Raw genomic sequence first — 27,520 nt, 5'->3', positions numbered from 1 at the left:
GTCTCAGTGTCCCCTAGTGTCTATGTCCCCTAGTGTCTCAGTGTCCCCTAGTGTATCAGTGTCCCCATGTTTTCCAGTGTCCCCAAGTGCCTCAGTGTTCCCAGTGTCTCAGTGTCCCCTAGTGTCTGTGTCCCGATGTGTCTGTGTCCCCTAGTGTCTGTGTCCCCTAGTATCTCAATGTCCCCATATGTCCCCTAGTGTCTTAGTGTCCCCATGTGTCCCCTAGTCTCTCAGTGTCCCCATATGTCCCTGCTGCCTTTCCCCCCATCCCTCACTTACCTGAGCTGTAGAGCTGCTGTCTGGACTCTGTGCTGTGTTGCTACTCCCCCACGGATCAGTGAGTAGTAGAGAGAGGCAGGGATATGCTGTGTAACTTCCTATCCCTGCCTCTCTCCACACGCAGTGACCCCTACTGGCCGGTGCTGGTATTGCAGAGTAATTTCCATTTATTCTGAGAAAATTACGTGCATTTGTATTACCGGTATTACTGCAATACTGGCACTGGCCAGGCAGCTTAAAATACCAGCTGTGCCAGTAATATACCAGTCAAGTGGCAAACCTAAGAGTACTGTGTTCAAAAAAAAAAAAAAAAAATTTTTTTTTTTTTTTTTTTTTAAATGGGCCTATTCCATGGGCCTGGGCCTGGAGCTGCAGCTCCATCAGCCCCTATGTTAATCCGGCCCTGGAGTGAGGTGCTTCAGAGCACCATTCAAAATGTGTGGGATTTTTCTTTTGGACTTTTCAGTCTGCCAGTTATGCAAATACTTGATTTTACTCCAGTGCAATCCTATTTTGTAATGTTTTTGATTCTTCATGATACACATTAGACAGGAAATGATCCCCATTTTATAATAGATTATGAAGTTAATGAAATAAATAAATAAATAAAAGATATATTTGAAGGCTTGGCCTGTAGTTGTGGGAGGGGCTTGGTTCCCCTTTAAAAGGGCTGCCAATCCACTCCCACCTTACCGTTGCTGGTCTGGCGAGTCTGAAATGTTTTACTTCCGGTTCAGACCGCCATCTTGGATTTTCCTTACCTGTTTCCTCGAGGTCTCCTGGTCCGGCGCTTCCCTGGGTCTCCTCCCCATCACCGGCGTCTGCACAGCCCGTTTCGCTAGTCACTACCGCGGGGAAAACCGTCAGGCCCGCCGTAATGCAACCGCCGCAAAACTTCCTAGCTTTACACGGCGGAGCCCCGTTCGTTTAAACCAACGCTCGGTTCTTTTAGTTTTCGCACAAATATACAGTTCGGCTAAAAATCTTGTATTTACTTGCATGATTCACATGTCTTAAAACTAACGAACGATAACCTTCGGTTACATAAATATGGAATTGCCATTTCGGTTTACGAATTACACTTGGATGCATTCGTATGTTTCAATACTCTATCTAGTTTCTTTCAGGGATTACATACAACTCACGAATAAGCACAAATTTAAAACGGTACTCCAAGGGATTTTTGCCCCTACTGGTTACAAACGTTATTACAGTCACTTATAAATTATACTAATATAAATGTTTAAACACGGATGATGTGTCCTGATTTTCCTGACATTTTTCCACAGGTTCATACCAGGGGTCCGCACTAAGAATAGTGATTTTGGACAACTGTGTTAATTGTATTTACCTTATAGGTTGGTTGGAATTTATTAGGTTTCAATTTTAAAGTCCAACTATACACATAAAAAATAGGTAAATGAATAAATTTACTCTTTTAGGTTGTTATCCGCAGACGGCAGCTTTTACAAGCACAGAAGCCGTCATCTTCTTTTTCGTTTAAACTACCCTCTGCAGAGTGTCGGGTAGGTTCTCGTTTTAGGGCCCACAATCTGGCCAAAACTACTACATTACAGTCAGACGTTTATATATCAATCTCATGTTCACAGGTAAACATCCCGATACATTTTCAGTCGCTGGCTTACCTTTACTGGACAACTCGGCCTGACTCACATATCAGGTACTACGCCAGAACCCATTACTTTCTATGTTCTGAGGGGTACTGGTCCTATTATTAAAGTAACCCAATTAGGTATTGAATTTTCTGGTCTTAATCCATAGGCTAGTGGTCCCGCGAGGCCAACAAACCCATCCTCATACTTGGAGGAATATGTCCCTCGGGCCAAATCATAGCTAGCCTTGCATAGTTGCATAGAGAGGGCCTCACCTATCACTCCCATTCTATCTTATGCTTTAAACTATCACCGAGAGGCCAACACGCCGACACAACGTTCGGTGGCCTCATACTCTCCCCTCGGGCCCACGCATAGGTAGAGCCTCTCAAGCGGCTTGGCAATTAGTAGGGACTCATCGGTCACTATCACAAAGTATAATTGTTTCGCCGCTTGGTATTTAGCTAGCCTTACCAGTTCCCACCCATTAATTTCAGAGTGATTGATTAATTAAAGATACCTTATATTTTTCAGTTATGTCTAATACTCCTGATATCCCTGAGGAAGTCTCGCTACCCTGCACACCTGCTAGGCCTGATACCCCTGTTCCTGGAACAGAAGTTAATAGTCCTTCTTCACTCAGATCATGGACCATCCCACGTCTCACTGCAGAACTTAGAAGACGCTGCATCCCTTTCCCTGCTACTGCTAGGAAGGCAGAGTTGTTCAGACTCTTAAACACTGCTACTGACAACTCTGATGCAGGGGAAGGCCCAAGTGGCACACAATTGCCAGCATTTCACACCATGATGACCTCTCTTATGTCATCCATCAGCACAATTAGTGATAGACTGGATAAATTGGAAGCAAGTGGTGCTAAACAGACCACTACAAATCCAATTGTCGCCAGTCAACCTCTTGCTGATGTTATGCCCGGTAATTCATTGGAATCCATTTCAATTATTGAAGCCATTAACCCTTCGCACATGGTCCCATCTCATCTCAAAAAGGACATTCTGGAAGGCAAGGATGTAAACCTAGTTTCATTGCTCATAGCCTCCCAGTATGTCCTAGAGAATAGGACATTTGCATATGGGGATATATCAGTTGTGCTAAGAGCAAGAGACCCGAGGCTGAACAAAAAATTAAACATCCCTGAATTTGTTCTAGGTTTTGGGACCTATAGGGATGTTTACTGCTCAGTATACCCAGGGAAAAGAGCAGAGCTAGATGCATACATGCACAAGATGGTGGACCTGGGGCACAAATACGGTGGTACTGCTTTTTATGATTACCACCGTTCCTTTTCTGCAAAGGTGGCTGCAGCTCTGGCTCAGTTCAATTTGAGCATTAATTGGAGTAAATTGGACACTGAGTTATTCTGCAGGCATTTTGCAGGCCTCCATCTTGTGCAGTTTGTGCATCAACAACACATCATACTAATTTCTGCCCAAACACAGCAGAAATAGAACAAAATCTATCTACCTCTAACTTGCCTAAATCTACTAGAAGGTTAAAAGACAAACTGGGTAGGGATATTGTTTTTCTTGGTAAATCTCAGGCTTGTAATAACTTTAATGCGGGGAATTGTGGTTTCAGTTCTTGTAGACTGATGCATGTATGTTCCCACTATTTCAGGGCCCATGCCAAGACTATGTGCCCGAATAAAGCGTTCCCCAAACAGTATCACAATTGTGTGAACATCACATTATTAACCTCGCTATTACAACTACATCCATCACGTCACTTCATTGACTATATTATTACGTGCATGACTGAAGGGTTTCACACAGTCCATCTACCCTCCGGCACACTAGAATGCAGCAATCTAAAATCCACGTTAGAAGATCCACAGTTGGTAACCACTCTTATATCCACCGAGGTGAAACAAGGGTTTCTGTTAGGGCCTTTCTCTTCCCCACCCTTCACATCTTGGAGAACCAATCCCATAGGGGTGGTCACAGGGAAGACCTCACTCAAACCCAGACTGATAATTGATTTATCTGCACCACATTCCTCCACTGTCCCCAGCCTTAATACCCTCCGAAGAATTTTCACTTCACTACGCCAATATCGATCATGCCATAGGGGCCATTCTTCAAGCTGGCAAAGGGGCATGGCTAAGTAAAACCGACGTTGTAAACGCTTTTAAATTACTACCCATGCATCCTTCCCTATGGCATTAAATGGTTTCTTCACCCATCTAACTTTTGGTTCCAAAAGTAGTCCACGTATTTTTTACATGTTTGCAGAAGCTTTATGTTGGTTGTTACTTAATGTGTGTAAATGTCCTGTTATTCACCATCTGGACGATTTCCTCACGATTGAGAATAACACACTCCCACCCAGTAGTTTGAAACACATGCTGGCTTTGTTTAAATCCCTCACTATTCCTGTCTCACCTCACAAAACTTTGGGTCCAGATACCAACATGCAATTTTTGGGGATCCAACTAGACACGATACACATGCAAGCTAGTCTCCCTCAGGACAAGATTGAGCGTACCCTGACAAGTATTGAACATTACCTGCTACAAGGTTATTGCAATCGCAAGGAACTTCAATCACTGTTAGGGTCGCTCAATTTTGCCATGAGGATCATACCCCAAGGTAGATCCTTTATATCCTACCTGCTATCTTTGTTTCCACTATTCACCTCAGACACCTCACATATCACATTAGATGTACACGCAACCTCAGACTTACGCATGTGGGGGCATTTTCTCACCTCTTGGAACGGGCGGACCATGTTTATACCACCCCCCTCTGACACTTCACCTACACTTTGGACAGATGCTGCAGCTAACACAGGCTTTGCAGCCATCTGGGATGATCAATGGCTTTGGGGCCCTTGACCGACTGAAGTCAAAACACTACCCAAATTCTCTGATACCTCGGCTTTATTCAAGTTGTACCCCATCGTGGCGGCAGCCATTGCTTGGGGACCATATTGGTCGGGCCACACAGTCAGGTGCTTCTCAGATAATATGGCCACATGCCATATTGTCAATAAAGGCCGATCGGCATCACTGGTCATCATGAGACTACTAAGACGACTCACATGGGTAGAGGCCACTAGTCAATTCTTCATCACATGTATACACATCCCGGGGTACACAAACACCGGCTGATCACTTGTCTCGGTTTCGTTTCCAGGCTTTCTTCTCAACACTACCCAACGCTTCCAGACAAGCGACACCTGCACCTCTATTCCAAGACATGATCATGGATTAAAGACTTTGTTAAATCACGCACGTCACATTTCTCATCTGGCACTCTCAGTAAACACCAGGAACACTTATGATAGGGCTTTTCACGTATTCACAAAATTTATCACGAATTCCACATCCACGACATGTTTGCGCTAGAAACGATATTAGGTTTTACCTCTTTTTGCCACATTAACCTCAAACTATCCTTTAATACCATTAAATTGCACCTTACCGGAATTCAGCACCATATGCTTATCCAACAACCTAACACTATGGGTTTCTTGACATCATATCAAATCAAAACATTACTTAAAGGCATTAAAAAAATTAGATACACATGTCCCCACACAACAACTACCCATAGACAACAACATATTCCACTATCTATCCAACGTATTAGATTCATCTCTTTTTGAACCTATGACCAATAACATAATAATAACAGCCCTATATCTCGCTTTTTATGGGTTCCTACGTCCCAGTGAATTTACAACGATGACCATCACCGCCCATGACTACCTAAGAACTAATGATTTACAAAAACATACCGACCATTACATTCTCTCCTTAAGACAATCTAAAACCAGCACAGAAGGACATACTATTCAAATTCCTCTATACCCTACTCACAACAAATGGTGTCCAGTTAAAGTTTTTGATATGTATTCCCTTTCAGTCCAAAAACAACCACAACAGCCTTTGTTTGAACTACATGGACACACTCTGACCACAGCTAAATTCATGTTATACATACGACTACTGTTAACCAGGCTCGGCCTAAACCCAAATCAATTTTCAGGTCACTCTTTCCCTATAGGGGCAGCATCTTGGGCTTCCGCTAACCACATACCCGCTCATATTATTAAGGCTATGGGACGCTGGAAATCCTCCGCCTACACGCTTTACATACCTAATCCCGTTAAAGAATTAAGACAATCTTTTTGTGACTTATCTCAATAAATGAAGTTGTAAACGATTTACGTTTCCTGGTAATTTCTTTTGCCCAATTTTATTACAGGCCTACTGCTTTGTCGGTTCCGGCACACCACAACCGACTGGTGCTAACTTGTGGTTTATGTTTATAATATGCTAAGATTTCTCTGTTCGGCTATATTGCCCCGACTACAAATTTGAAGGCGTGGCCTGTAGTTGTGGGAGGGGCTTGGTTGCCCTTTAAAAGGGCTGCCAATCCACTCCCACCTTACCGTTGCTGGTCTGGTGAGTCAACCCTCCCACCATCCCTCTATTCACAACACCATCTAAGGTGGGCCCACTTTTATTACAGGCCTACTGCTTTGTCAGTTCCGGCACACCACAACCGACTGGTGCTAACTTATGGTTTATGTTTATAATATGCTAAGATTTCTCTGTTCGGCTATATTGCCCCGACTACAAATATATATATAGAAAAAAAACAAAAGCCTTGCACTCCTACTTACAAAAATGTAGAACCCGGTGCTAGATTGCACTAGACATGCATAACAGAAAAAAATCAGCACTCCCAGGATTTTTAAATAAAGCTTCAAATATCGACTTTCAGTTCCTGGTAGGAACTGAAACGTCGATATTTGGAGTAAAAAGAAGCTTTATTTAAAAATCCTGGGAGTGCTGATTTTTTTCTGTTCTGTATACAGTGGGACCTCAGTTTACAGACGCCTCGGTTAACATAATTTTCAGTTACCAAATGAAAATCCTTTGAAAATAATGCCTCGGTTTACAATTTTTTTTTGCAATACAAACAAGTTTCCCCAAGATGCATTATTGCACCTGGGATGTTTATAGCACCGCCTCCTGCATTCTGGAGCCTGTGGGTAGCACGTGACGTCGAGTGTGGAGATGTTGGAGCGGCTTTTGCATTGAGTTTTGGAGCTATTCTGGAAATTGTTTGCAGTTGTTTTGGGACTTTTTGGTGCATTTCTCAAGCGGTGTTCGAGAGTTCGTATGCCCGAAAACAGTTCCAGACACTCGACGACCACTTGTGTTCTTGCATACGAATCGACGGCCACCCAGTGAACCACGGATCGTTTTCCTGGCACTGGAGTTTCCCTTTAAGTCTGGCCATTTTAAGGTCCGGTTAGACGTTATCCTTAGTCCTAGGTGTGATACAGTTCTGCGTGCTGGATCAATTAGTAATAATTATTATTATTATTATTGCCATTTATATAACGCCAACAGATTCCGTAGCGCTTAATGCATGTGAGTAATCCTGACAAATATGGCTTTAACCTGGTAAGATGAAAGGAAGCGTTGTTTATTAGGCCATGTGGTGAGTATGTGGTGTGGAATACTGGTAAGATATAATTTAATAGTGCTGAAGGATAGCTTTAGGTGAAGGTGGCAAAAGGAAATGAAAGCAATCAAAGTTTCCATGGAGAATTTGTCAATAATGTGGAAATCAAGCAAAAATCTTTTGAAAATATGAAAAGCCCTGTCAAACGATTTCTTTGTGTTATCAGAAAGACCTAGTTGTGAGAGGTGACGCCTGTGAGTAAGTAGACTATCTAGTCCATATCCATGTCCTGCCACCGTGGTGCAGCGGAAGGTATCAGGGCTGCTGTTGGTAGTGCCTCCTGGAACTTCTGAAATCGAGATCAAGATAAATGATCAGCTGCAATATTCAGGACTCCAGGAATATGTACGCATGTCAAGAAAAAACTGTGCCTAGCTGCTTGCCATGTCAGATTCCACATGGATCACATGATGGCCAGGGATGACAGATGTCCCTTGTTAACAATATGGCAAGTTGCCATGTTGTCAGGAAAGCACTGCACCGTATTACCCGACCAGCAAGCGCCCTGTTTGACTTCCACAGCCACAATTGGGTAAAGCTCAAATAAAGCTGAGGTGTTAGTTAACTCTGGGATATCTTTAATCTCATCAGCAAGTTACCCCACATCCAGTTGTTGCCAAAAATTGCAGCAAAACCAGATGTGGCGCAGCATCTGTCCAGATTGAAAAAGACTCAGTCAAAACTGGAATAAATATGCTTTTCCCATAGCAATTAAGCAAGAATTCCCTCCACATGTGTAAATCTGCAGTGGCATGCGGATCTAGAGCGATGCGGGAAGAATCCGACTGAAATTGGGGAAAAAGACAGAGTAATCAGGATATAAATGCCCGCCCTTGTGGTATAATCTTCATGGCAAAATTTAGTGAACCCAACAGTGATTGGAGTTCCTTCCTATTGCAAGAACCCACTACCAGGTACTGGTCAATAGATGAGAGGATGCGCTCAATCTTATCCATGGGAAGGCTGGCTTGCATAAGAACAGAGTCCAGCACTACCCCGAGAAAATTGATAACAGTATCGGGACCTTCAGTTTTTGTTGGTGAAACAGGAACATCCAAGCATTCAAACAAATGTATAGTAGCCTGGAGTCTACTGGGTGGCAGCAGGTTACCTTCTACAGTCAGAAAATCATCAAGGTAATGAATCACAGTGGGGCATCTACAGATGTTAAGCAGCATCCAACACAACGTCTCCGTGATCATATAAAAAATCCTCAGACTACTCTTTGTACCAAAAGTGAGCCGTGTGAAGAAATAGTATGACCCTTGCCACTTAACACCATGTAGATGCCACAGGGAAGGGTGAATAGGGAGGAGCTTGAATGCATTTACTATGTCCGTCTTGCTAAGCTACACACCTACACCTGCTGAACGGATAGCATTTATGGCATTGTCCACAGTAGTATATTGAACTGAGAATTCCTCCAATGGAATGAGCGAGTGAAGACTAGGTGTTGTCGTAGCATGGGGAACAGAGAGGTCGATGATCAACCTTTGCTTATTAGAGGATGTAGCGGACTGGACTCTGCACCAGAGTCTGCCCCAGTTTCCTGGAGGGGACTGCTTGCTAGCCTCCTGCCCTGCGACTATGGCCCTGGGATGGATTGCCCTTTAAGGCACCATATTTGGGCTTTTGGACCTTTATTGTACAGTACTGGTCCTTTTAAAAACAGTGTACGGACACATGGAAACTTTTTGGACACCTTTTCTTCCCCTTTGAATCCCTGGGAAGGTGAGGCTCTTCCCCTCCCCCAGCTCCATTGTTCTCCAGCAGGGCGTTGTCCCAGGGACACTGCCAGACTAGTGGGAACTGGTTTTAGCAGGTAAAGCCATGCTGGCAAGTGATAATAAAGGGACCTCACCTACCTTTTAACCCCTGGACGGATTCATGTGATTTTTACATATGTTGCTCCCCAAGTTATGCTGATCACAGAAATATAAGTTTATTCGTATGTGATGTAAAATCAGAGAGTTATAAAAATTTAATAAAAGTGTAACTTTTCAGCTTGGAGATAATTGAGTAGATACAGTAATTGACTCAATTATCTCCTAAGCAGAGGGGAGGAATATGATGGGTGTGTTTCTACTGTCCCATTGTGTCTGATTGGCTGTTGTACTTGCATTGTATGTGTGGTAATGTGTTTATTGGTTGTTCTGCAAAACCCTGTGGGCAGTATTATGTTTAGTGGATAGTAAATAAAAGAGGTTGTATGTGCTAGCACAAGGAGTTCCTGTTTTAACCCTCAAAGTGAAGTGTCGTCTCATTCTTGGGGGAGGATTTATTGTATGCTGTTCCAGTTTGACTGCTAGGAGTGTAAACCTATTCGTATGGTTTCCTATTCAACTGTCTACAGCATTCATATGCTTGAGAGGATTTATATGCTTCTTCGGTTCGGTGATTGTGGTGTCTGCCAGAGTGCTTGGAGTCCTCAGGAAACGCTAGGAGCATCCTTTAACGGAGGTACCCAGTCGGTGTGCCAGGCGATCCGTTACAGAGGATTTCCCAGTAACCATACCTATGGGGTTAGTTCTCCATACTGAAAAGGGCTGAGAGTCGAATGGACCTAGTAAAAAACCCTGGTCTATTTCCTTCTGGAGCAGTACATTAATAGTGTCAGTATCAGCAAAGGTAGTCTGCAAGTTTTTACATTCAACTATCCCTGACGGCATATAAATGATCCCTGTGTGAAACCCTACAGTGAAACCAGACACCAGAAATTCTACCAGATGTTGAGAGAGGTGGTAACCCAATAATTCTCGTAGTAGTAAGACATTGAGAGATGACAGATAAGGCTTAGGGTATAATTTATTAGGACACCTCGTCTTGGAGTGAGCCCGAAAACACTGTGAGCACACATGTAACAGTCTGCAGGCACTGTACCCGCAAGTGCCAGTGTTGAAATTGTTACAGATTTGTGATTTTCCTAGGAACACAATATTCCATCCCAATTTGTCTTTAAGAACCCTGTCTGGCCTCCCTGAGGGAGTCGAGTTGATAGGGGGGTAGAAAGCACTCACTTCTGGGGTGTTCAGGCATAAATTTGCTGTGTGGGAGGTGGATAAACAGACAGCACAAGCTGGTGTCTTCAGACAAAGTGACTACAAAATAATTCTGTATCCAGCATACTCCAGTCAGCTTGGTAGTGGAACTGGGCTAGTGATGCAGACACCTTTGCGGAGAAAGAAGGGTGATAGTCGTAAAAAGACGTGCCACCATACTTGTGCCCTAAGTCCACCAGCTTGTGAAGGCAAAGATCAAATCCTTCCCTCCTGTCGGGATAAACTGCACACACCACATCCCTATAGATCCCAAAAGCCAGAACAAATTCAAGTATGGACAGTTTGCGATTCAGCCTGGGATCCCTAGATTTCAACAGTACAGACACGTCACCATATGCAAATGTTTAGTCTTCCAGAACATCTTGAGAGGCAATGAGGAGCGAGATCAAATTCCCATCTTTCCCTTCCAAGATGTCCTTTTTAATGTTTGCTGGTACCATGTGTGCAGGGTTAATGATGTGTGGGTTTTTTGGACCAATAGGGGTATTAGCAGATTGGGAGCTGGGGAGAATAGCAGAATCAGGATTAATCAGTGCCAATGGGGAATTCAACTGGCTTCCTAGCTTCCATAGTCCATCCTATCCAGTTTGTCACTGATACAACCAAAGGAGGATAGAACGAGGACAACACAGCTTGCAGATCAGAAGCCTGGCCGCTACTAGACCCTTCTTCAGCCCCAGTGTGGATCTGATGCTAACAAATAAATAAGCAAATCTTCCTTTCTATGTATATGCACCAGAAAGTAAGCTTATAGGTTGAACACTTTTTTTTAAATGTTTTGAAAATAAGCCACCTTGGAAAAGAAGAAAGGGTGCAGGGTACTCTTCTGTACCATAACCTTTAGAGAGATGGAAAGTTGATATGATGCTGGTGATCCTTAAAAACATTATTAGAATTAGATTTCTTCCTCTTTTTTGTTGTTTTTGTTAGGAGTAGAGTTTTTGCATTATATAAGACACGCAGACTTTTTCAGTGAAAATGTTCACTTATAATTGCAAATGCTAGATCTTCTACTTTTCATTATCAAAAAAAAATGTGGAAAAAAATTCAGGCAGCCAAAATATCTGGAAAAAATGTGTGCTGGAACAGCTGCACTGGTGCCAGACCTAATGACCAGGCAATATCAGGCATTTTTGCAATGTCAATTCTGTGTAGTCAAAATGAAATGTTTGTTTTTATGGATTTAAAAAATAGGAGGTGAATGAATTTCATTTTAAGCAGAAAAAAGGGATTTATCAAAAAATGAAAGGAAAAGGTCACCGTGCAATTGATGATTAACTCACCATTTCAACCTTGACAACAAAGCTTTCCTATCCAATCTGCAGCATCACTGATTGTTCTTCTGTCTAGACCAGGGGTAGTCAACCTTTTTCTATGTACCCCCCACTAATGCATCTTTCTTGATGGAAAAATTTCCTTACCGCCCACCAGTTTTCACGCAAGTGCAGACTATTTTTTAGAAAGGAGGGTGGCTTTTTTAAAAAAAAAAAAAAAATGTTCGTACATTTATCTTTTTATTTCTACTTTATGCATGTTTATAATGTTTTTAACTTTATAAAGTTTAATGAGAAAACAATAAAGTATATTGAAATTACCTTTAACTAGTGATAAATTAATTAATTATATTTGATATCTTGTTCAATTTACGTAAGGAACAAACTAAGGTCTCCTCTTTCGGTGATATTCAGACGACTTCTCTGTTTGCTCTGTTTGCTCATAATATGATTTCTCATCTGTGCTCATCTGTACTCTCCCTCCTCAATTCCCCCCCCCCCCCCCCCACACACCTTTTTTCACCCTTTTTTTCTATTGTTTTTTCACCTTCCTTATAGCAATGCCAAGCAGGAAGGCTGAGCTAGTTTGCCCACTTACTATTATTAGCCAACAACAATCCTCTCCTTTTCCTTTTTAAATTTTTTATTTTACTTCTTTCTCCTTTTTTACAAGTACGCTGCTCCTTCTTTTTCCTATTCTACAAGTACTCTACTCATTCTTTCTCCTATTCTACAAATACTCTGCTCCTTATTTCTCCTATTCTACAAATACTCTGCTCCTTCTTTCTCCTATTCTACAAGTACTCTACTCCTTTCTCCTATTCTACAAGTACTCTGCTCTTTCTTCTATTCTACAAGTACTCTGCTCCTTCTTTCTCCTATTCTACAAATACTCTGCTCCTTCTTTCTTCTATTTTACAAGTAATCTGCTCCTTCTTTCTCCTTTTTACAAGTACTCTCCTCCTTTATTTTATCCCCTGTTTCTATTTTTCTTCCCTTTTTTATTTTTTTGATCTTTTAGTTTTTATCTCCTTTTTTATGCTTTTTTTTACCTTCTTTATGGCAATGTACAAAAGTTAGGCTGAGCTAGTTAGCCCACTTATTATTATTAGCCAACAACAATTCTCTCCTTACCCTGCCTATAACTTTTCTTTCTCCTATTTTACAACTGCTCTGCTCCGCTTCTGCCTGTCCCTGCTACCGTGCATCAGCTCCCACTCCTCCCCTTCCTCTTTCCACGTGTTACACGTTTGCGCGCTCATGCACGCGTTCGCTTGTTCGCGTGCACGCATTCTCACGTTAGTTCATTATTTCATGTGCGCACTCGCGCCCGCCCACTCTCTCAAACTGAGGATTTAGCCACAGAAATCCCTACCGCCCACCTGGAATCCTGAAACGCCCACTAGTGGGCGGTAGGGACCAGGTTGACGACCCATGGTCTAGACAAACACGACGACTTATCAGCTTCTCCCAATTGGATTTGTAGAGGTAGCAAATATAACCACACCACAAGTCTTAGTATAGCAGTGCAAAAGCACTGCAGTGAAAGGCATTTGAAAGCATTACACTACACATTAGCACCACCTTTTAAAATAATTTAGAAAATGTAGAAAAAGAATTTGAATTTGAAGACACGTTTCAGCAGCGGAGGGAGTAGGCGTAGCTCCATTGCAAGATTCAGCCAGGCAAGGCAAAACCACTACAATGAAAGGCATTTTAAAAAAGGTGAGCAGAAGTCATTTTAAGCTAAATAAATAGGATATAATCAAAAATGAAAGGAAAAAGTCCATAACTAGGTGCCCTGTACAGAAACAAATCCTGCCTAAGCCATACAGTAAGGAAACAGATGCTAATATCGGTCATTGAGTATGGGGATGTATTGTATGCACCTGCAGCGGAAACCCACCCCGCTTTGTACTAAAATGTCATTACTTGAACCACAATTCGGACATATTAAAAGAGCCAAACTAGCTATCACTGGAATCCCAACGCACTCTTCATCTTTCCAGCCTTATGATTAAGAGCTTTTCTGTGAAGATCCCACCCTACCCGAATAGAATGCTCTCCCTAACTGTTCCCACCTCCTATCTTATCCGATCCAGAACCAGCACTTTATTTACAAAAATAAAGTGGCTCGATCCTCATTTTCCAACAGAGCACCACAATTATGGAATAACCTGATAGACACAGACAAATCTTCATTTAATCTAATAGCCTTTAAGAGATCTATGGCAACATACCTCAATACAGAATGCAACTGTCATGGTTGACTCTATTTATTACCTGTTATGTATTCAATTTATATATGTGTGTGTGTATATATATATATATATGTGTGTATTATATTATATTGTATTATTTTTTATAATCTAATATTGTTGTAGCGTTACTTACCTTATCCAGGGGCCGGCCGCGGTCCTCTCTTCGAGCTGCGCACGGTCCTGCTGCTGCTGCACGAGCCACGCGCGACTCATCCGACGGCTGCAACAGGAAGGCGGGCAGTGCCTGCGAGAAGCGGTCACGTGTCCCGCCTGAATCTAAGAGCGCGCCGCAGGTCTCAGGCGCGCTCTTAAAGAAACAGTGGGAGCCTAAATTGGCAAAAGGCTCCCATTGGCCCCTGTCATGCCACACTCCCCATACACTTACCTTTTGGGGGTGTGGATGTGACAGGAGCCAATCACATTAATTTAGAAGGTACTTATACTCACCTTTTTCCCTTCGTCCTTGCCCTATCGTGGTTTCTGTTGCAGTTCCCTTTAGCGCTTGTTGTGTTTAGTTGTGTTCCTTCGTATTGACCTTGGCTTTGTTTCTGACTACGTTATCTCTTTATCCTTATCTGTTCTGTTTGCCGGCTTGCTGTTTACTGTGTACCAGGCCCCGGCTAGTCCTAGTTTACGCTGTCTCTTTGTGCCCTTGACCTCGGATTGTTCCTGACTCTGTCTCCTCTCATATATGTCGAGTCCGGCCATTCTAAGGTCCGGTAGACATATCTCTCCTCTGTGTTGTCTTTTGTTGAGTTGAATCCTGCGAGTTGGGGTATATTTTCGTTACAATTGTACCCTATCGTAACAATGCATTGTTTGTGGGGCCAGGACATACTCTAGAAAAATCTCAATGTATACTTCCTGGTAAAATATTTTATAAATAGATGACCCACTCATCCTTTCTACTCTTAGGATAGAACAATGCTATCCTACACATCTAGTCTGTAGTCTGACTATCCTTCAGCGAGGAAACTCCCTATTAGCTTCTATCAACTGTGTCTACACAGGAAGTAGGTGTAGTTGTATAACAAGACTTGCAGTACCCGGACTAGGTTTACATGTCAGAATTCTAAGGCACCTCTGCTCCTGGTAAAAAAAAAAGGCAGGTAAAGTGGATTTATTGAATGTATTAACTGGATAGTGCGAGCATAAATACTCCTAAAAAAAACATATACTGATATTTGACAGCTGCATATGCATATATGTATGTGTATATTTCTGCTACTCCTGTATCGTGTTGGGATCTGCGATAGAGTAATCTTTTATCTATCTGTGTATAGTGAGTGTATACAGCTGTGTAAATGCATGCAGGGTTTGACAAAAATGGCCTTGACTAAGTATTGTTGTATAAGCTCTAAATAAACTATTTCCCCCCTTCCGCCAACCATGGTCAGCAGATGGGGGGCTATTATAATATAAAGGGGGAAAGCTCAGTGTTGTGGTGGTGGTCGATGGGGGACTAATATTAATATTCAGGGGAAAGATGTGGACTGGAAGATGAATTCAATTAGATTGAATTAGAAGCAATATAGACAATTTAAAACTCACAACTACTACTATTAATAGACTAGATTATTTGATGAGTTCCTTTCTCACAATACTCCTGATAGTATCATTTTCTGGTTTCCTTATTATCGAGCTTCAATCATAAAAGTCCTACTTTAGTCTCAACTGGTGATATACTGCACAGTCTGTGTTTGATGCATATTTATGTGCACCTGCTGGCTGTGAGTTCTACTTGACTTGATTCATCTGAAACCCATCTAGACCCATCTGGGGTCAAGAATGAATTTTTTCCTAGTTTGTTGCAAAATTGGAAGTGCTTCAGACTAGGTTTTTTGCCTTCTTTTGGATCAACAGCAAAAACATGTGAGGAAGGCTGAACTTGATGGATGCAAGTCTCTTTTCAGCTATGTAACTATGTAACTATGTAACTATCTAGTGTTAAGACTAATAGAATATAATCACTAGAGATTTTGAGCTCTCTCTTTCTTACCGGCATCACATTTCAAGTGTTGTTCACTGAATATCTTTTCTTGTTTTGGTGTTGTACGCATTAAAAAAACATGGGCATTATTTTTAGTACAAATACGTATTTGTCCACAAATTGAGCAATTCAGCCATTCTTCGCAAAGATGAATGGCTGAATGTAGAATACAACAGAAAAAAACAACAACTAAATTACTTCTTGGACAAAATGTCACTCATGAAATTTAGTTGTTTGTTTCTTTCATTGCAAGGAGGGAGCTACAAGCTCCCTCCTTGTGAATAAATTATTTATAAGTAGGTGAGGGAGGGACTTAGTAAATTAGGCCTGTAAGGGAGATACAAATTACATAGTTACATAGGATGAAAAGAGACATGTGTCAATCAAGTTCAGCCTTTTTCACATCTTTTTTTATCCAAAAGAAGTAAAAAAAAAACAAAAAACAATTTTTGCTTATTGTTCTCACTGGGGAAAAAAAAAAACACTTTCATTTTGCCTTAGACTAAATCTCCTTTTTCCAGTCTAAATATGTGGCCTTATGTCCCATGTATTATTCAAACTAATTGTGAAATGAGCTTGTATTTAAAGTTACAGGGCAGTAGGGGTACCCCTAATTATAATTTTATACAGTCAAAACTAATAATTTACCAAAAAATAATTAAAACTTCACTTTTATTCTGTTTCAATTAAAATCTCAAAATGCAATCAATAAATCAAAATGGACACATAATGAACAAAAAAACAAACAAACAGTAGATATAAAAGTAATATCAGTTAGAGATGTAACTATCAATATTGCAAAAAATAATACTGAAAATATAGTATCAGTGAATAAATGGGTACTAGTAACCCTCTCAAAATAAAAAAACACTGGTATATAGAATTACCAATCTGAATGATCCAAAGAAAAGGGTATATCACCTAAAACAATGTACCTTCAGGTGCACATAAGCTTAGAGGCAACGAGATGCTATACTATCTAACTGTTGTAAAGACTACTATCACCAGGACACTATATTTAATTTGGTCATAAGGTTGCTAATTATTAAAAAAAGCCCAAATATCTGCCAAAATAGTATATGGAGCTAAGCCCTGATGCATTTTGCTGGTCAGGCGGCTCTTCTTATTAGTATGACAGAGGGTAGGTGGGTAGGGTATTTTTATTGGAGAGAACCCAACATAAGTGCTTTTCTTAATTTTGATCTTTCAGTTTTTTAGATGATATAAGAGCTCCTTAATTTGACAAACAGGTGAAAATAATAGTAAAAATTGCCCAATAGACATAATCGGTTTGCAACCAACATTTTACGTTATACCTAAGTCTAGTACACTCTAATCTGTCTAACTAAAAGAGAAAAAAATGAGTATGAATATTTTTGAGGAATATTTTTGAATTAACCATGACTTATGTATTTAAACATTTATCCCATTTTAATTTATTTATTTTTTAAACTATATCTTCTTACAAGTCTACAAGTCTACTTCATAGTTGTGTGAATGAGCAAAATGCTGTTTAAAATCCTGCCATTGAAAGGTTACGTGTGTGCCCATTGTTCACATAGCAATGGGTTGCTTGCATAATTTTTCCCCTGCCTTGTTAAATATTTTGACTCCCCTTGATAATATACATTCTTTACATGCAAGCTAGTACAGCTGGCAAAGATGAACCAGAAAATTAATTCAAATATTTTATAGTAAGTAATTTCACCTGGTTGGAGAATGAACCAGAATATTTCTTCTGAAACCTGTATTTAAATAAACTTGAAGTAAAGCTACGAAATAGAGACATCAAATGCATTTTCCATGTTAAAAACAGGGGGGAATAGTCAGCGCTAAATACCACACTAAAAGGCAGCAACCCAAAAAAGGGAATACCTCAAGACCCTTTAGAGACAAGATAAAAAGATGCAAAGAAAGTAAGGGCTGCGCCTAAGGCTAGTATCAGTAGGCTATAACAATAAACAACCAGACCAGATGGTCTCAGTCATACAACAAACAATTAAACAAATAAGCCATTTGGTCTGGTTGTTTATTGTCATAGACTACTGATACTAGCCTTAGGCGCAGCCCTTACTTTCTTTGCATTTTCCACATAACAATAAAGTCAAGGCCAATTTATGTTGACTGAGATGTGGATGCAGGGAAATAGATATAGGTACAGCAGAGGTTTTTTAAGAAATAAGGATCTTAGATCCATAGGTGCAAATATGAAATAAATCTGTTTGCTGCTCTAACCAAATCTAACTAAATCCATACAGTTCTGTTGCTGCTACTGGTAGGAACGAATGACATCTGTATAGCAGAACTATGAACAAGTTCACAACCACAAAGAAAAAAATGCTATGTTTAACAGTTATTAAAAATAACAAATTTATCCAGTAAAGTAAATAGAGCCTAGAAAAATCCTAGGGCTGGGCTGATTCAGTTCCGATGAAAAATATGCCTTTCACTGCAACACTTCCCTCATAAATGGGTATGACATTTTTTTTGGCAACCTAAAATGCACAATCAGAAAGTTGGCATATTGATGTAGCATTAGCCTAATGGGATATTAAATGGTGACTCTAAGCACCATTACCATTACAAGAAATTATAATGTTAAAGGTTTGTTGGTGCCTCCTGTCTGCTTTGTGTCAAACCATTTGGAAGAGGTTTGATAAAGATGGGTTCTCCTGGCCTTGCCTGCTTATCCAATATTAAGTGGTGATGATGATGATAGCATAAGAGGCATGGGATTTAGAGTAGGATTGTTAGGCTTTCATTGCCATCAAAACATAAATGGGATGATTGAAACCTCTACTTTTATTAACTGAATCATCAAACTTCACATAAAGTTGCATGATGGCCCCACAAACTTTATCAACTAATGATTTAAAAAAAAAAAAAATCTCATTTTTGATGGGGACACAATATAGGAATTTGAACAGGATCAGAAAAAAAGAACACAATTATAAATATTGAGGGGATAAATCAAGCGTAACATTCAAACAAATTGTGGGCAAAAAGTGACTTAGGGAAAGAAGGAAATAGTACTCAAATGCAAAAAAAAGAGAGTATTGAGAACAGACAACAGCTCAAATAGCCTGCCTTTCGCTGGGTCCCTGCTCAGATCTCAAGCTGGTTTTAACTCATCTTGTGCCATTACAAAAAGAACCAGGACCATTTGCATATCTGACTGATCCCACCCAAAAGGGCTGTCCAGATGCGAAATGCAGGCTGGCTCTCTCTGCAAGAGAGATACTGCAACCCCAGATAATTGTTTCAAAATCTACCAAATCCCCAACTATGTATCAGACCTATTCAAATAGCACGCTGACTGCAGTCTGTTCCTTCAAATACTTAGGCATGTTGCTAGACCCCAGTCTATCCTTTGGCTAGGTGCCCTGTATAGAAACAAATCCTGCCTAAGCCCTACAGTAAGAAAACAGTGCAACAAATGCTAAAATGCCGGTCATTGATTACAGAGATGTAGTGTATGCACCTGCCCCACAAACCCACCTTCATAAACGTAATACACTGTATATTTTTTTTTCCCTTTGTACTAGAATGTAATTACTTTACCAACCATTGTGATATGATAAAAAAGCTAAATTGGCTATCGCTGAAATCCCGACGCACTCTTTATCTTTCCAGCCTCAGTGCTTTTCTGGGAAGCTCCCACCCTACCTAAGTAGAATGCTCACCCCAGCCATTCCCACCTCCTATAATCTCAGATTCAGTAGCAGCACTTTATTTAGCATACCACAATACAAAAATAAAGTGGCTTAATCCTCATTTTCCTACAGAGCACCACAATTTTGGAATAACCTCACGGACACAGTCAAATCTTCATTCAATCTAAACCCTTTAAGAGATCTGTGGCAACATACCTCAATACAGAATGCACCTGTCATGGATGCCTAAATTTATTACCTGTTATGCACTAAATTTATATATGTGTGTATGTATATATTGTATTATTTTTTTTGTAATATTGTATATGTATTATACCCTATTATAACAATGCTGAGTTTGTGGCCCCAGGACATACTTGAAAACAAGAGAAATCTCAATGTATCCTTCATGGTAATATATTACATAAATAAATAAATAAGTTACAAGTTCAAAAAACAGCAAACAAATAAAGTGAATAACTCATAAAATATTAATAATACTAGTAGATTATATTTTACTTAATCCATAAGTGCAATAACATGCGGCCCCTTAAAATGTGTATGCAAAATGTAAAAACATTTAAATGAAAATGAAGTGGTCAAGTTGGGCACTGATAACAATTTGTTTATGGTTTCTCCAACCCTTTTTAGTGTAAAATGAATAATGCCAGGGGGCGGGGCCTGACCGCAGAGCCGTGAGGACATTAACCTCAGCAGCTCCTGCTAAATGAAGTAGATAAAGCAGCATCTTGCTAATAAAACGATAATTATCTGACATAGTAAAGCCACCAAACAAGAGAGGACATTGAGGTTAACAAGATGATACCACCCAAGCGACAGTTCAAGCAGTTTTCACCAAGAACTCCGGTGAGGCTTTCAAGCATGGCAGTCGTAGGAGGGATGGCAACTTTCCCATTCACGCGACGAGCCATGAATCTAAACCTGGACCCTTGCCCCCCCCCCCCTATGGACTGGTGGTGGTTATCCCGGTCCACCCTCACATGATCCCCCTGCAAAGCAGTGAGAACACAAGAGTGACATGGAGTCCCAAGCCTACCACCAACAAGGCTTACAAAATGGCAGATGCCTCCCAAACCACAGACTCATGTAGTGCGAGGCTGGAAACAGAGCTCTAGTTTAACAGATATTTCCCCTCCTTTTGTAAGAAATTGGAGGCTTGCATGCGACCTCCGGTGCCAGAGTCTCTGCCCTATGACCTGCCACAGAGCCCAACATGGGTAGACAAGCTGAGGGAAGCAATAACCCCCCTGGTTATACGCACGCGAGTGGCTGGCACCAGCAAGGAGCCATCTGGGGGCCACACTCATGGAGCCTTACAGAGTGCAGCAGCAGACTGGGGACGGTGCCCGGAGCCCCGGGAGCGCCTAAGAGACATTGCCCAAGGCCACCTCACCTGCGAGCTGAAACACGGCACAAGACCTGGTGGGGCATAGGTAGCCTGAAACAACTGGTGAAACAGCGGGGCAAGAGACCCGATAAGCAGACAGCATCAGAGGGGCCATCCCAGAGCCATGGCAGCCTGCGACTGGGCCATGAGGCACACCAAGCATCTGGAACTGCAAGGAGGACTCTATGTACCCCTCCAAGCTCACAACCTCACAGCACAGGGACCCTATACACCATTACTCTTGGGTTACCGAGCTGGAAGCACGATCAGCAAAGCGGGGACACACTCGGCCTGTGCAGGGCATCGGCTGATCCGAGAACAGCATTGGGACTATACAGCAGGCACAGTGCCCATTGCTTCATTTATAATTTTTATACCATTTGCACTATGTCTTCTTTATTTTCCATTTTGAGTGACTAACAAGATCAAATTTGAAGATTGTCTATGTATATTTTTTAACCCTACTTGAGTGGGAGATATGCCTAAAGTTCCATCCATCCAGTGAGGTCTCTACCACCCCGACCTCTACCCCTGTGCTGATTATACTACACTATATTTTTATTTCATTTCTAGATATCATTTGATTAATTTGTATATTTTTATTATTCACCTTTAGTGATATTTATAAGTTTTTCCATTTTAGATAAAGTCTTAAAGTTTTGCAGGTCTGCACTTTTGTGGTGTGAGAGTGACACCAGTGGCGGATCCAGAGCCTGATCTCGTGAGGGGCACTTGTAGATTATTTAAAGAAATAATCCATGTACAATATCCACTACAGCTCTGTGTAGTGGTTATGGTGCCAGGACCCTCTCCCAGAGTAAGTAGTCAAACCGTTTAAGAACAGTTTGACAACTTACCTGGGGTCTGCTGGGATATGGGACTGTAGTAGGGCATAGGAGCAGTGGTGTGTGTGAGTGGTGCAATGTGTGAGGGGGGGTAGTTTGTGAATGTGTAGGGTCTATGGGGCAATGTGTGTATGTGGGGCAGTGTGTGTGGGGGGGCAATGTGTTTGGGGGGCTGTGTATGTGTGTGGGGGGCAATGTGTGTATGGGGCAGTGTGTGGATGTGTATTGTGTATGGGGAAAGTGTATGTGTGTGTATGAGGCAGTGTGTGTGAGTGCAGTGTGTGTTTGGGGAGGCAATGTGGGGGTGTGGGAGGGCAGTGTGTGTGTGTGTGTGTGTGTGTGTGTGAGGGCATTGTATGTGTGTTTGTGGGGCCATGTGTGTATGGGGGGGGGCAATGTGTGGTGAGGAGATTTTTATATAAATATTTTTTTTTAATAAAAATAAATACACATTATGTCCCTCCCTTCTTACCTTAACTCAGGGAGGAGGGGGACATTTCTGAATCCCTGGTGGTCTGTGAAGAATCCCTGGTGGTCGCTGTGGTGAGAGTGAACTCTAGCCCATAGCTCCAGGGCTAGAGTTCACTCTTGTGACATCTGCTCATGAGAGAAGGGCCCGGAGGAGCTGCAGACTGAGCTCCCAGGTCCTCTCCTTTCTGTGAAGGCACATTACAGGGGTGGCGCTTGGACAGTGCCAGCCTTGGATTATCGAGCAGGGTAGAGCCTCAGGGAGGGGGGCAATTGCTCAGTTGCCCCCCACCCTGGATCCGCCAGTGAGTGACACCCAAAGCCACTTGCGTAGATATAGCTGCTATTCCACTTTCCATACAACCAATTGTTTTGTATATTAATGCCTTTACGTGCAAACAAAATTTATGTTCATCATTTGCTACTTAGTCATTTCCTACTTCCTGATTCATCAAATGTTCTAATATCCCCTGAAGTACATATCCTTGTTGCATCAGGACCTAAAAGACTTAGCATACTACTAATATTTAGCTTTGTATGTGCACATTTACTTCATGTCTTTTTGTCTTTCACTGATCTCCTGCAAGAATTTTTGTAGTAGTAGTAAAAAACATGTTTTGGAAACCAAAATCTTTAAAAAAAAAAAAAAAAAAAAAAAACTCTCAGTCAGTCTCTCCAGTTCGTCCGTCTTGTTCTGACCCGTCTGTCTGGGTATCCATGCTAACTTACTGTTAAAAGGAATTGTATTAATATGTTTTGGCTCCTTAAGACAGTTTCTTTAATCTCTGATAACAGATTGGTATATGTGCAATATATAACTTTTTTTCTACCTGTTTTTATGTCAGAATGATGTTTTATATCTGTTATATCTGCCCATGCTCTTTACTATCACTAGCATATTTTCTCAATATGTGTATAGCAGCAGATGTTATACTCAGTTCTAGTTCCATTACGACAAGGTATGCATACAGTAGCAGCAAAGTTATATAAAGGAGTGGTTCTGCACCATGGTGATGAATCCTGTTGACTATGAAACTGAACCTGGATGTGACTGCATGTATTTATTGATTTTATGAATAAGCTCTTTGTATTATCAATAAACTATCTGATGTTTAAGAACATTACATTCATATGACACCAACCACAATTGAGAATACAGTATAACACACTACAAAATATCTGCTATGTATTAAAAATCACACTGTGCACCCAATACAATGATATATAGGTCCAACAAATAATGTGTGTATATAGGGACAAAAAATATTATTTTGATTATTTTTGGTTAATTTAATAACATCAACGTATTATGACAAAAATAAACAACCAACAAAATAAATAAACACACATTAGTATTTAACAAATCTATTAATTTAACTGATTTAATTAATATATTAAGAAAATGTGTGCAAAACAATTAATTTATAGTTTTCTTTTTTTCTATTTTTTTAAGTATACAGCTTTCCAGTTATTGCAGAATTCTCAGAATGCAAAGCAATCATTATTATAAAAAGTATATTGCATTCAATCACAGGGACAACATTCATTCAGAGATATATTCATTGTATTTATATTAAATGTAAAACACTTTTTTTCAGGGTAAACCTAGAGCAGAGGATGCACTGTCTTGATAAAGCTGGTTGTTTGATAAAGATTATGGTGGAACATTCATTGTGACTCAGGGCAATGATATCATGCATCTTACATAAATGGGAATTTACAATGTCGTAATAAAACAAAATGTAACGTCAAGAATGACCAAGTGCCTATCTCCTATAAATGCTGTGTTTCTCAAAGCCAAACATCAGATCATTCTTCAAACAGTGGAACTCGGAGCAGGACATCTGCCAAAAAAGATCAGAAAAAAAAGCTACAGTCATGTCTGGCACAAGAAAGATTTCAGCCTTTCTCGCTTTTTGCCTGATTTTTGTAACTGTATCAGAAGGTACTATGGCTATTATTATTATTTATGCATTTTACAAATTAAAGTGTAGACTTAGTAAGAGAGGAGATTGTGGGGTGTAACATATTATGTTATTCTGCTGTGATATTTATATAAGCTGTTACATTTTGTTACTAAAATTATTTTAGAATTCTTACCTTAGTATTCTGTTGTATACCTTTCCACTTTGATGGTTTTTATATATTTTATGTCCTACAATAATATCACTATTTGTTATGAACATTGTATGGCATTTTGAAGTGGCAATTTAGTTTTTAGTTTATTTTAAAGAATAAAAATGGTGTTAATCAAAAATGTAGAGCTTAAAATAAATAAAACATTTAATAAAAATATATTGTATTGTCATACAATTCTCTTCAAGTTGATCACTACTGTTTGTGTATATGACCATTTTATCATTGTATTAATATGTTTTCTTTTGAAAGAGGAATATATATAATCATCGTTTTTTATTTATTTTTTTGTTTTTTATTTTTTCATTCTTTTAGCAATGACATTGATGAAAGCAGCATCAGAACTAAGATGTCAGTGCGTCGCTACGCAATCCACCTTCATACACCCTCGACTTTATCAAAGCGTTGAACTTATTCCCAGTGGCCCACACTGCAAGAATGTAGAACTAATGTAAGTATGTTGTGCAGTATACTGTAACATTTTCTAAAACTTAGAAGTAGTTAAATTTCCATTGCTTGCCTTACATCACAAAGAGTTACGTAGTAACATCACATGGAATAACAAAGGGAAAAAAAACTGTGTGAACTCAAAGGATGCTTATGTTGTATTGTAGAGCTGAACAAGTAAATATAGCAGCTGTAGCATACAGTAGGCACTCCTGATAACCCACAAAACCAAACTAAAAAGTGACCAAAATACAAACTTCAATGTTTAGGTGAGGAACTACCACCCAGTAAAACATAAAGTGCAGTGCTTAATACAAAATAACATGAAGATAAAACAGGGGCTTTTCTATATATTAACATGCAGAATAACCACCAGAGATATATGGGTATGTCCCTATTTTATCTGCATGTTATTTTATATTAAGCACTGCACTTTATACACTTGAATGTTTTACCAGTGGTTCATCACCTAAACATTTAAGTTTGTATTTTGCTAGTTTGTTTTCATGCTTGGTAGTAGTGTTCGTTGGTTTAGATAGAAGTAGCGACCAGGGATCTAGTTGGAATGGTTTCCTTAGGACTAGTTCAATCAATGTCTGAACTTCCAGCCAAAAGTTCTGTATCCCTGAGTATGACCACCAACAGTGGTAGTATGAGCCCATGGTCTGCCACCATTTTAACATATACACATCACAGATCTCAAATATTCCCAGCACGAATTTGCCACAGAATAAAATCACTGAATGTGTCACTTAAAAATGATATTACCTATAGATGGAAGGCAGGTATGGGCAAAGTTCCAACAGTGGAATAAATGGGAAGTGATAGAATGTTCAGAATATTTCTTCCAGCAATAGTAGTTATTTTCATTTAAATGATTTTCTTTAAACTAATAGTGTTTACATTTCTTTCATTTAGAATCACCATAACAACAGGTGAAGCTGTATGTGTGGATCCCTCTGCTCCTTGGGTTGAAAGGATCATCAAAAAGATATTAGAAAGGTACATTTTCCTACTCACTTTCTAAATAATATGTACACCATTTTACATGTATTCTAAACTATGCTGTTTCTACAAACTATTTAACAGTGCTATACCCTGTTCTTAATATCATACATAATATATTTTAATATAGGTAAAAAACAAATCATCACTTACTATACCTGTAAATTGTGTAAACATTTTAAGAAGGTATTTCATATTTTAGGAACTAATCAAGACATTTATCCAGTAAATCCGGTTTATCATTTTAGCATATTTTAGCCTAAAATTGCCATTTTTATTTCTCCGAAATCCCTACTTTGGTGAATAACATTGTTGTATCCATATTTTTGCAAACGGCAATATTAAAGAGTCCCAATTTAATATGGCTTTTTTTTTTATAGGAAAACTTATCAATAATTATCACATTTTAAGAACAGCTTTGAGAACAAGATTTGTATATGCTTCTAACTTTTGATAACAGTTAAGATTATAAATACTCTTCTAACCTGAGAGTGAAAAATAATAGAATTATGACAGGGTCTAGTAATTAATTAAAGTAAAGGCAATTTAACATGTGATGTAAGAAATTTTGCAGTTTGGCAGCCATCCCAACCTTAACTATTAACTAAATTTCAAGGGACATTACAAAATAATTACATCAGTTACAAACTATTTACATTTAATATACATTTATGTTGTGATTTTGTAATTGAAACATGTATGTGATTGCATTTTATAAAAGATTTTAATATATTTTTTATTTATTTTATAGTAAAGAGAACACTGAAGAGCCAACAATATAGAATTGGAGTCAGAAGAAGATGTGTCTATTTCTCAGGAAAATTATTCAGCAAAACTCACCGGGGATCGGATGAAAATTTTCTTTTTATTAGCAAAAATTTTTTATATTTTGTTATGTCTTTTGATACATAGATTATCATCACTTAAAACATTAAATTAATAAGAACAAATGTGAAACTGCCATGGTATAGACATAGTAAAACAAGCAAATTATGTAGATTATATATTCTTATTTATATCACTGATTCTAAATTAAACAATTTATAGTGGTTTATAATTCCCTTAAAAGTAAAAATATTGAAAAAGCTTACATGAAAATATATATTACCTATATAAAAATATATATTACCCTATATAAAATGTATATATGTTTGACAGTGTTGAAAATAATCTCAGTGTTATAAAATATTTTCTTAGCCATACTTAACATAGTTTTTCACTTTCTATGCCCCATCTGAATAATTAATTAACTATTTATTTATTTAAGTGTTTTATTTAAGTGTTTTCTTTTTATCATCAAATTAAGCCCAGGGTAATAGCAGAGAAATAAAAGTATACTATAACACAAGAATATCTACATAATGTTCATGCTTCATAATTATTTGAATTGTTTCTATATACTTCATATATATTTATGAAACTAGAGTGTATGTTTAATTTATGGAAACCAAATGATTGCTCCTTTTTTATGTTTTATAATTGAATGTGTTTTATAAATGTTTTATAGAATGTTTTACTTGTAGTATAGTTTTATTTTTGTAATATTTAGACTACGTGAATTCATATATGATGCATTTACGT

General features: G+C 39.4%; 1 protein-coding gene across 1 annotated transcript; it reads left to right on the top strand.

The window, feature by feature from the left end:
* Window positions 1-24,172: 24,172 nt before the first annotated feature.
* LOC134565676 (interleukin-8-like) lies at window positions 24,173-26,874 on the top strand. Its single transcript, XM_063425308.1, has 4 exons — window positions 24,173-24,296; window positions 24,803-24,938; window positions 25,853-25,936; window positions 26,691-26,874. Exons 1-4 carry the CDS (start codon window positions 24,230-24,232, stop codon window positions 26,719-26,721), a joined length of 318 nt encoding a protein of 105 aa, XP_063281378.1. The 5' UTR covers window positions 24,173-24,229; the 3' UTR covers window positions 26,722-26,874.
* The last annotated feature ends 646 nt before the right edge of the window (window positions 26,875-27,520 follow it).

The sequence above is a fragment of the Pelobates fuscus genome, chromosome 6 (assembly GCF_036172605.1).
Source record: "Pelobates fuscus isolate aPelFus1 chromosome 6, aPelFus1.pri, whole genome shotgun sequence".
Lineage (NCBI taxonomy): Eukaryota > Metazoa > Chordata > Amphibia > Anura > Pelobatidae > Pelobates > Pelobates fuscus.
This window is presented reverse-complemented; position numbering and strand designations above follow the sequence as displayed.

What these genes read in the sequence shown, in the direction of transcription:
- LOC134565676 (XM_063425308.1), top strand. Translation starts at nt 24,230, where the DNA reads ATGTCTGGCACAAGAAAGATTTCAGCCTTTCTCGCTTTTTGCCTGATT. An exon ending in TTTTGTAACTGTATCAGAAG is followed by an intron (nt 24,297 to 24,802) that starts GTACTATGGCTA and finishes TCATTCTTTTAG; the next exon opens with CAATGACATTGATGAAAGCA. An exon ending in TGCAAGAATGTAGAACTAAT is followed by an intron (nt 24,939 to 25,852) that starts GTAAGTATGTTG and finishes TCTTTCATTTAG; the next exon opens with AATCACCATAACAACAGGTG.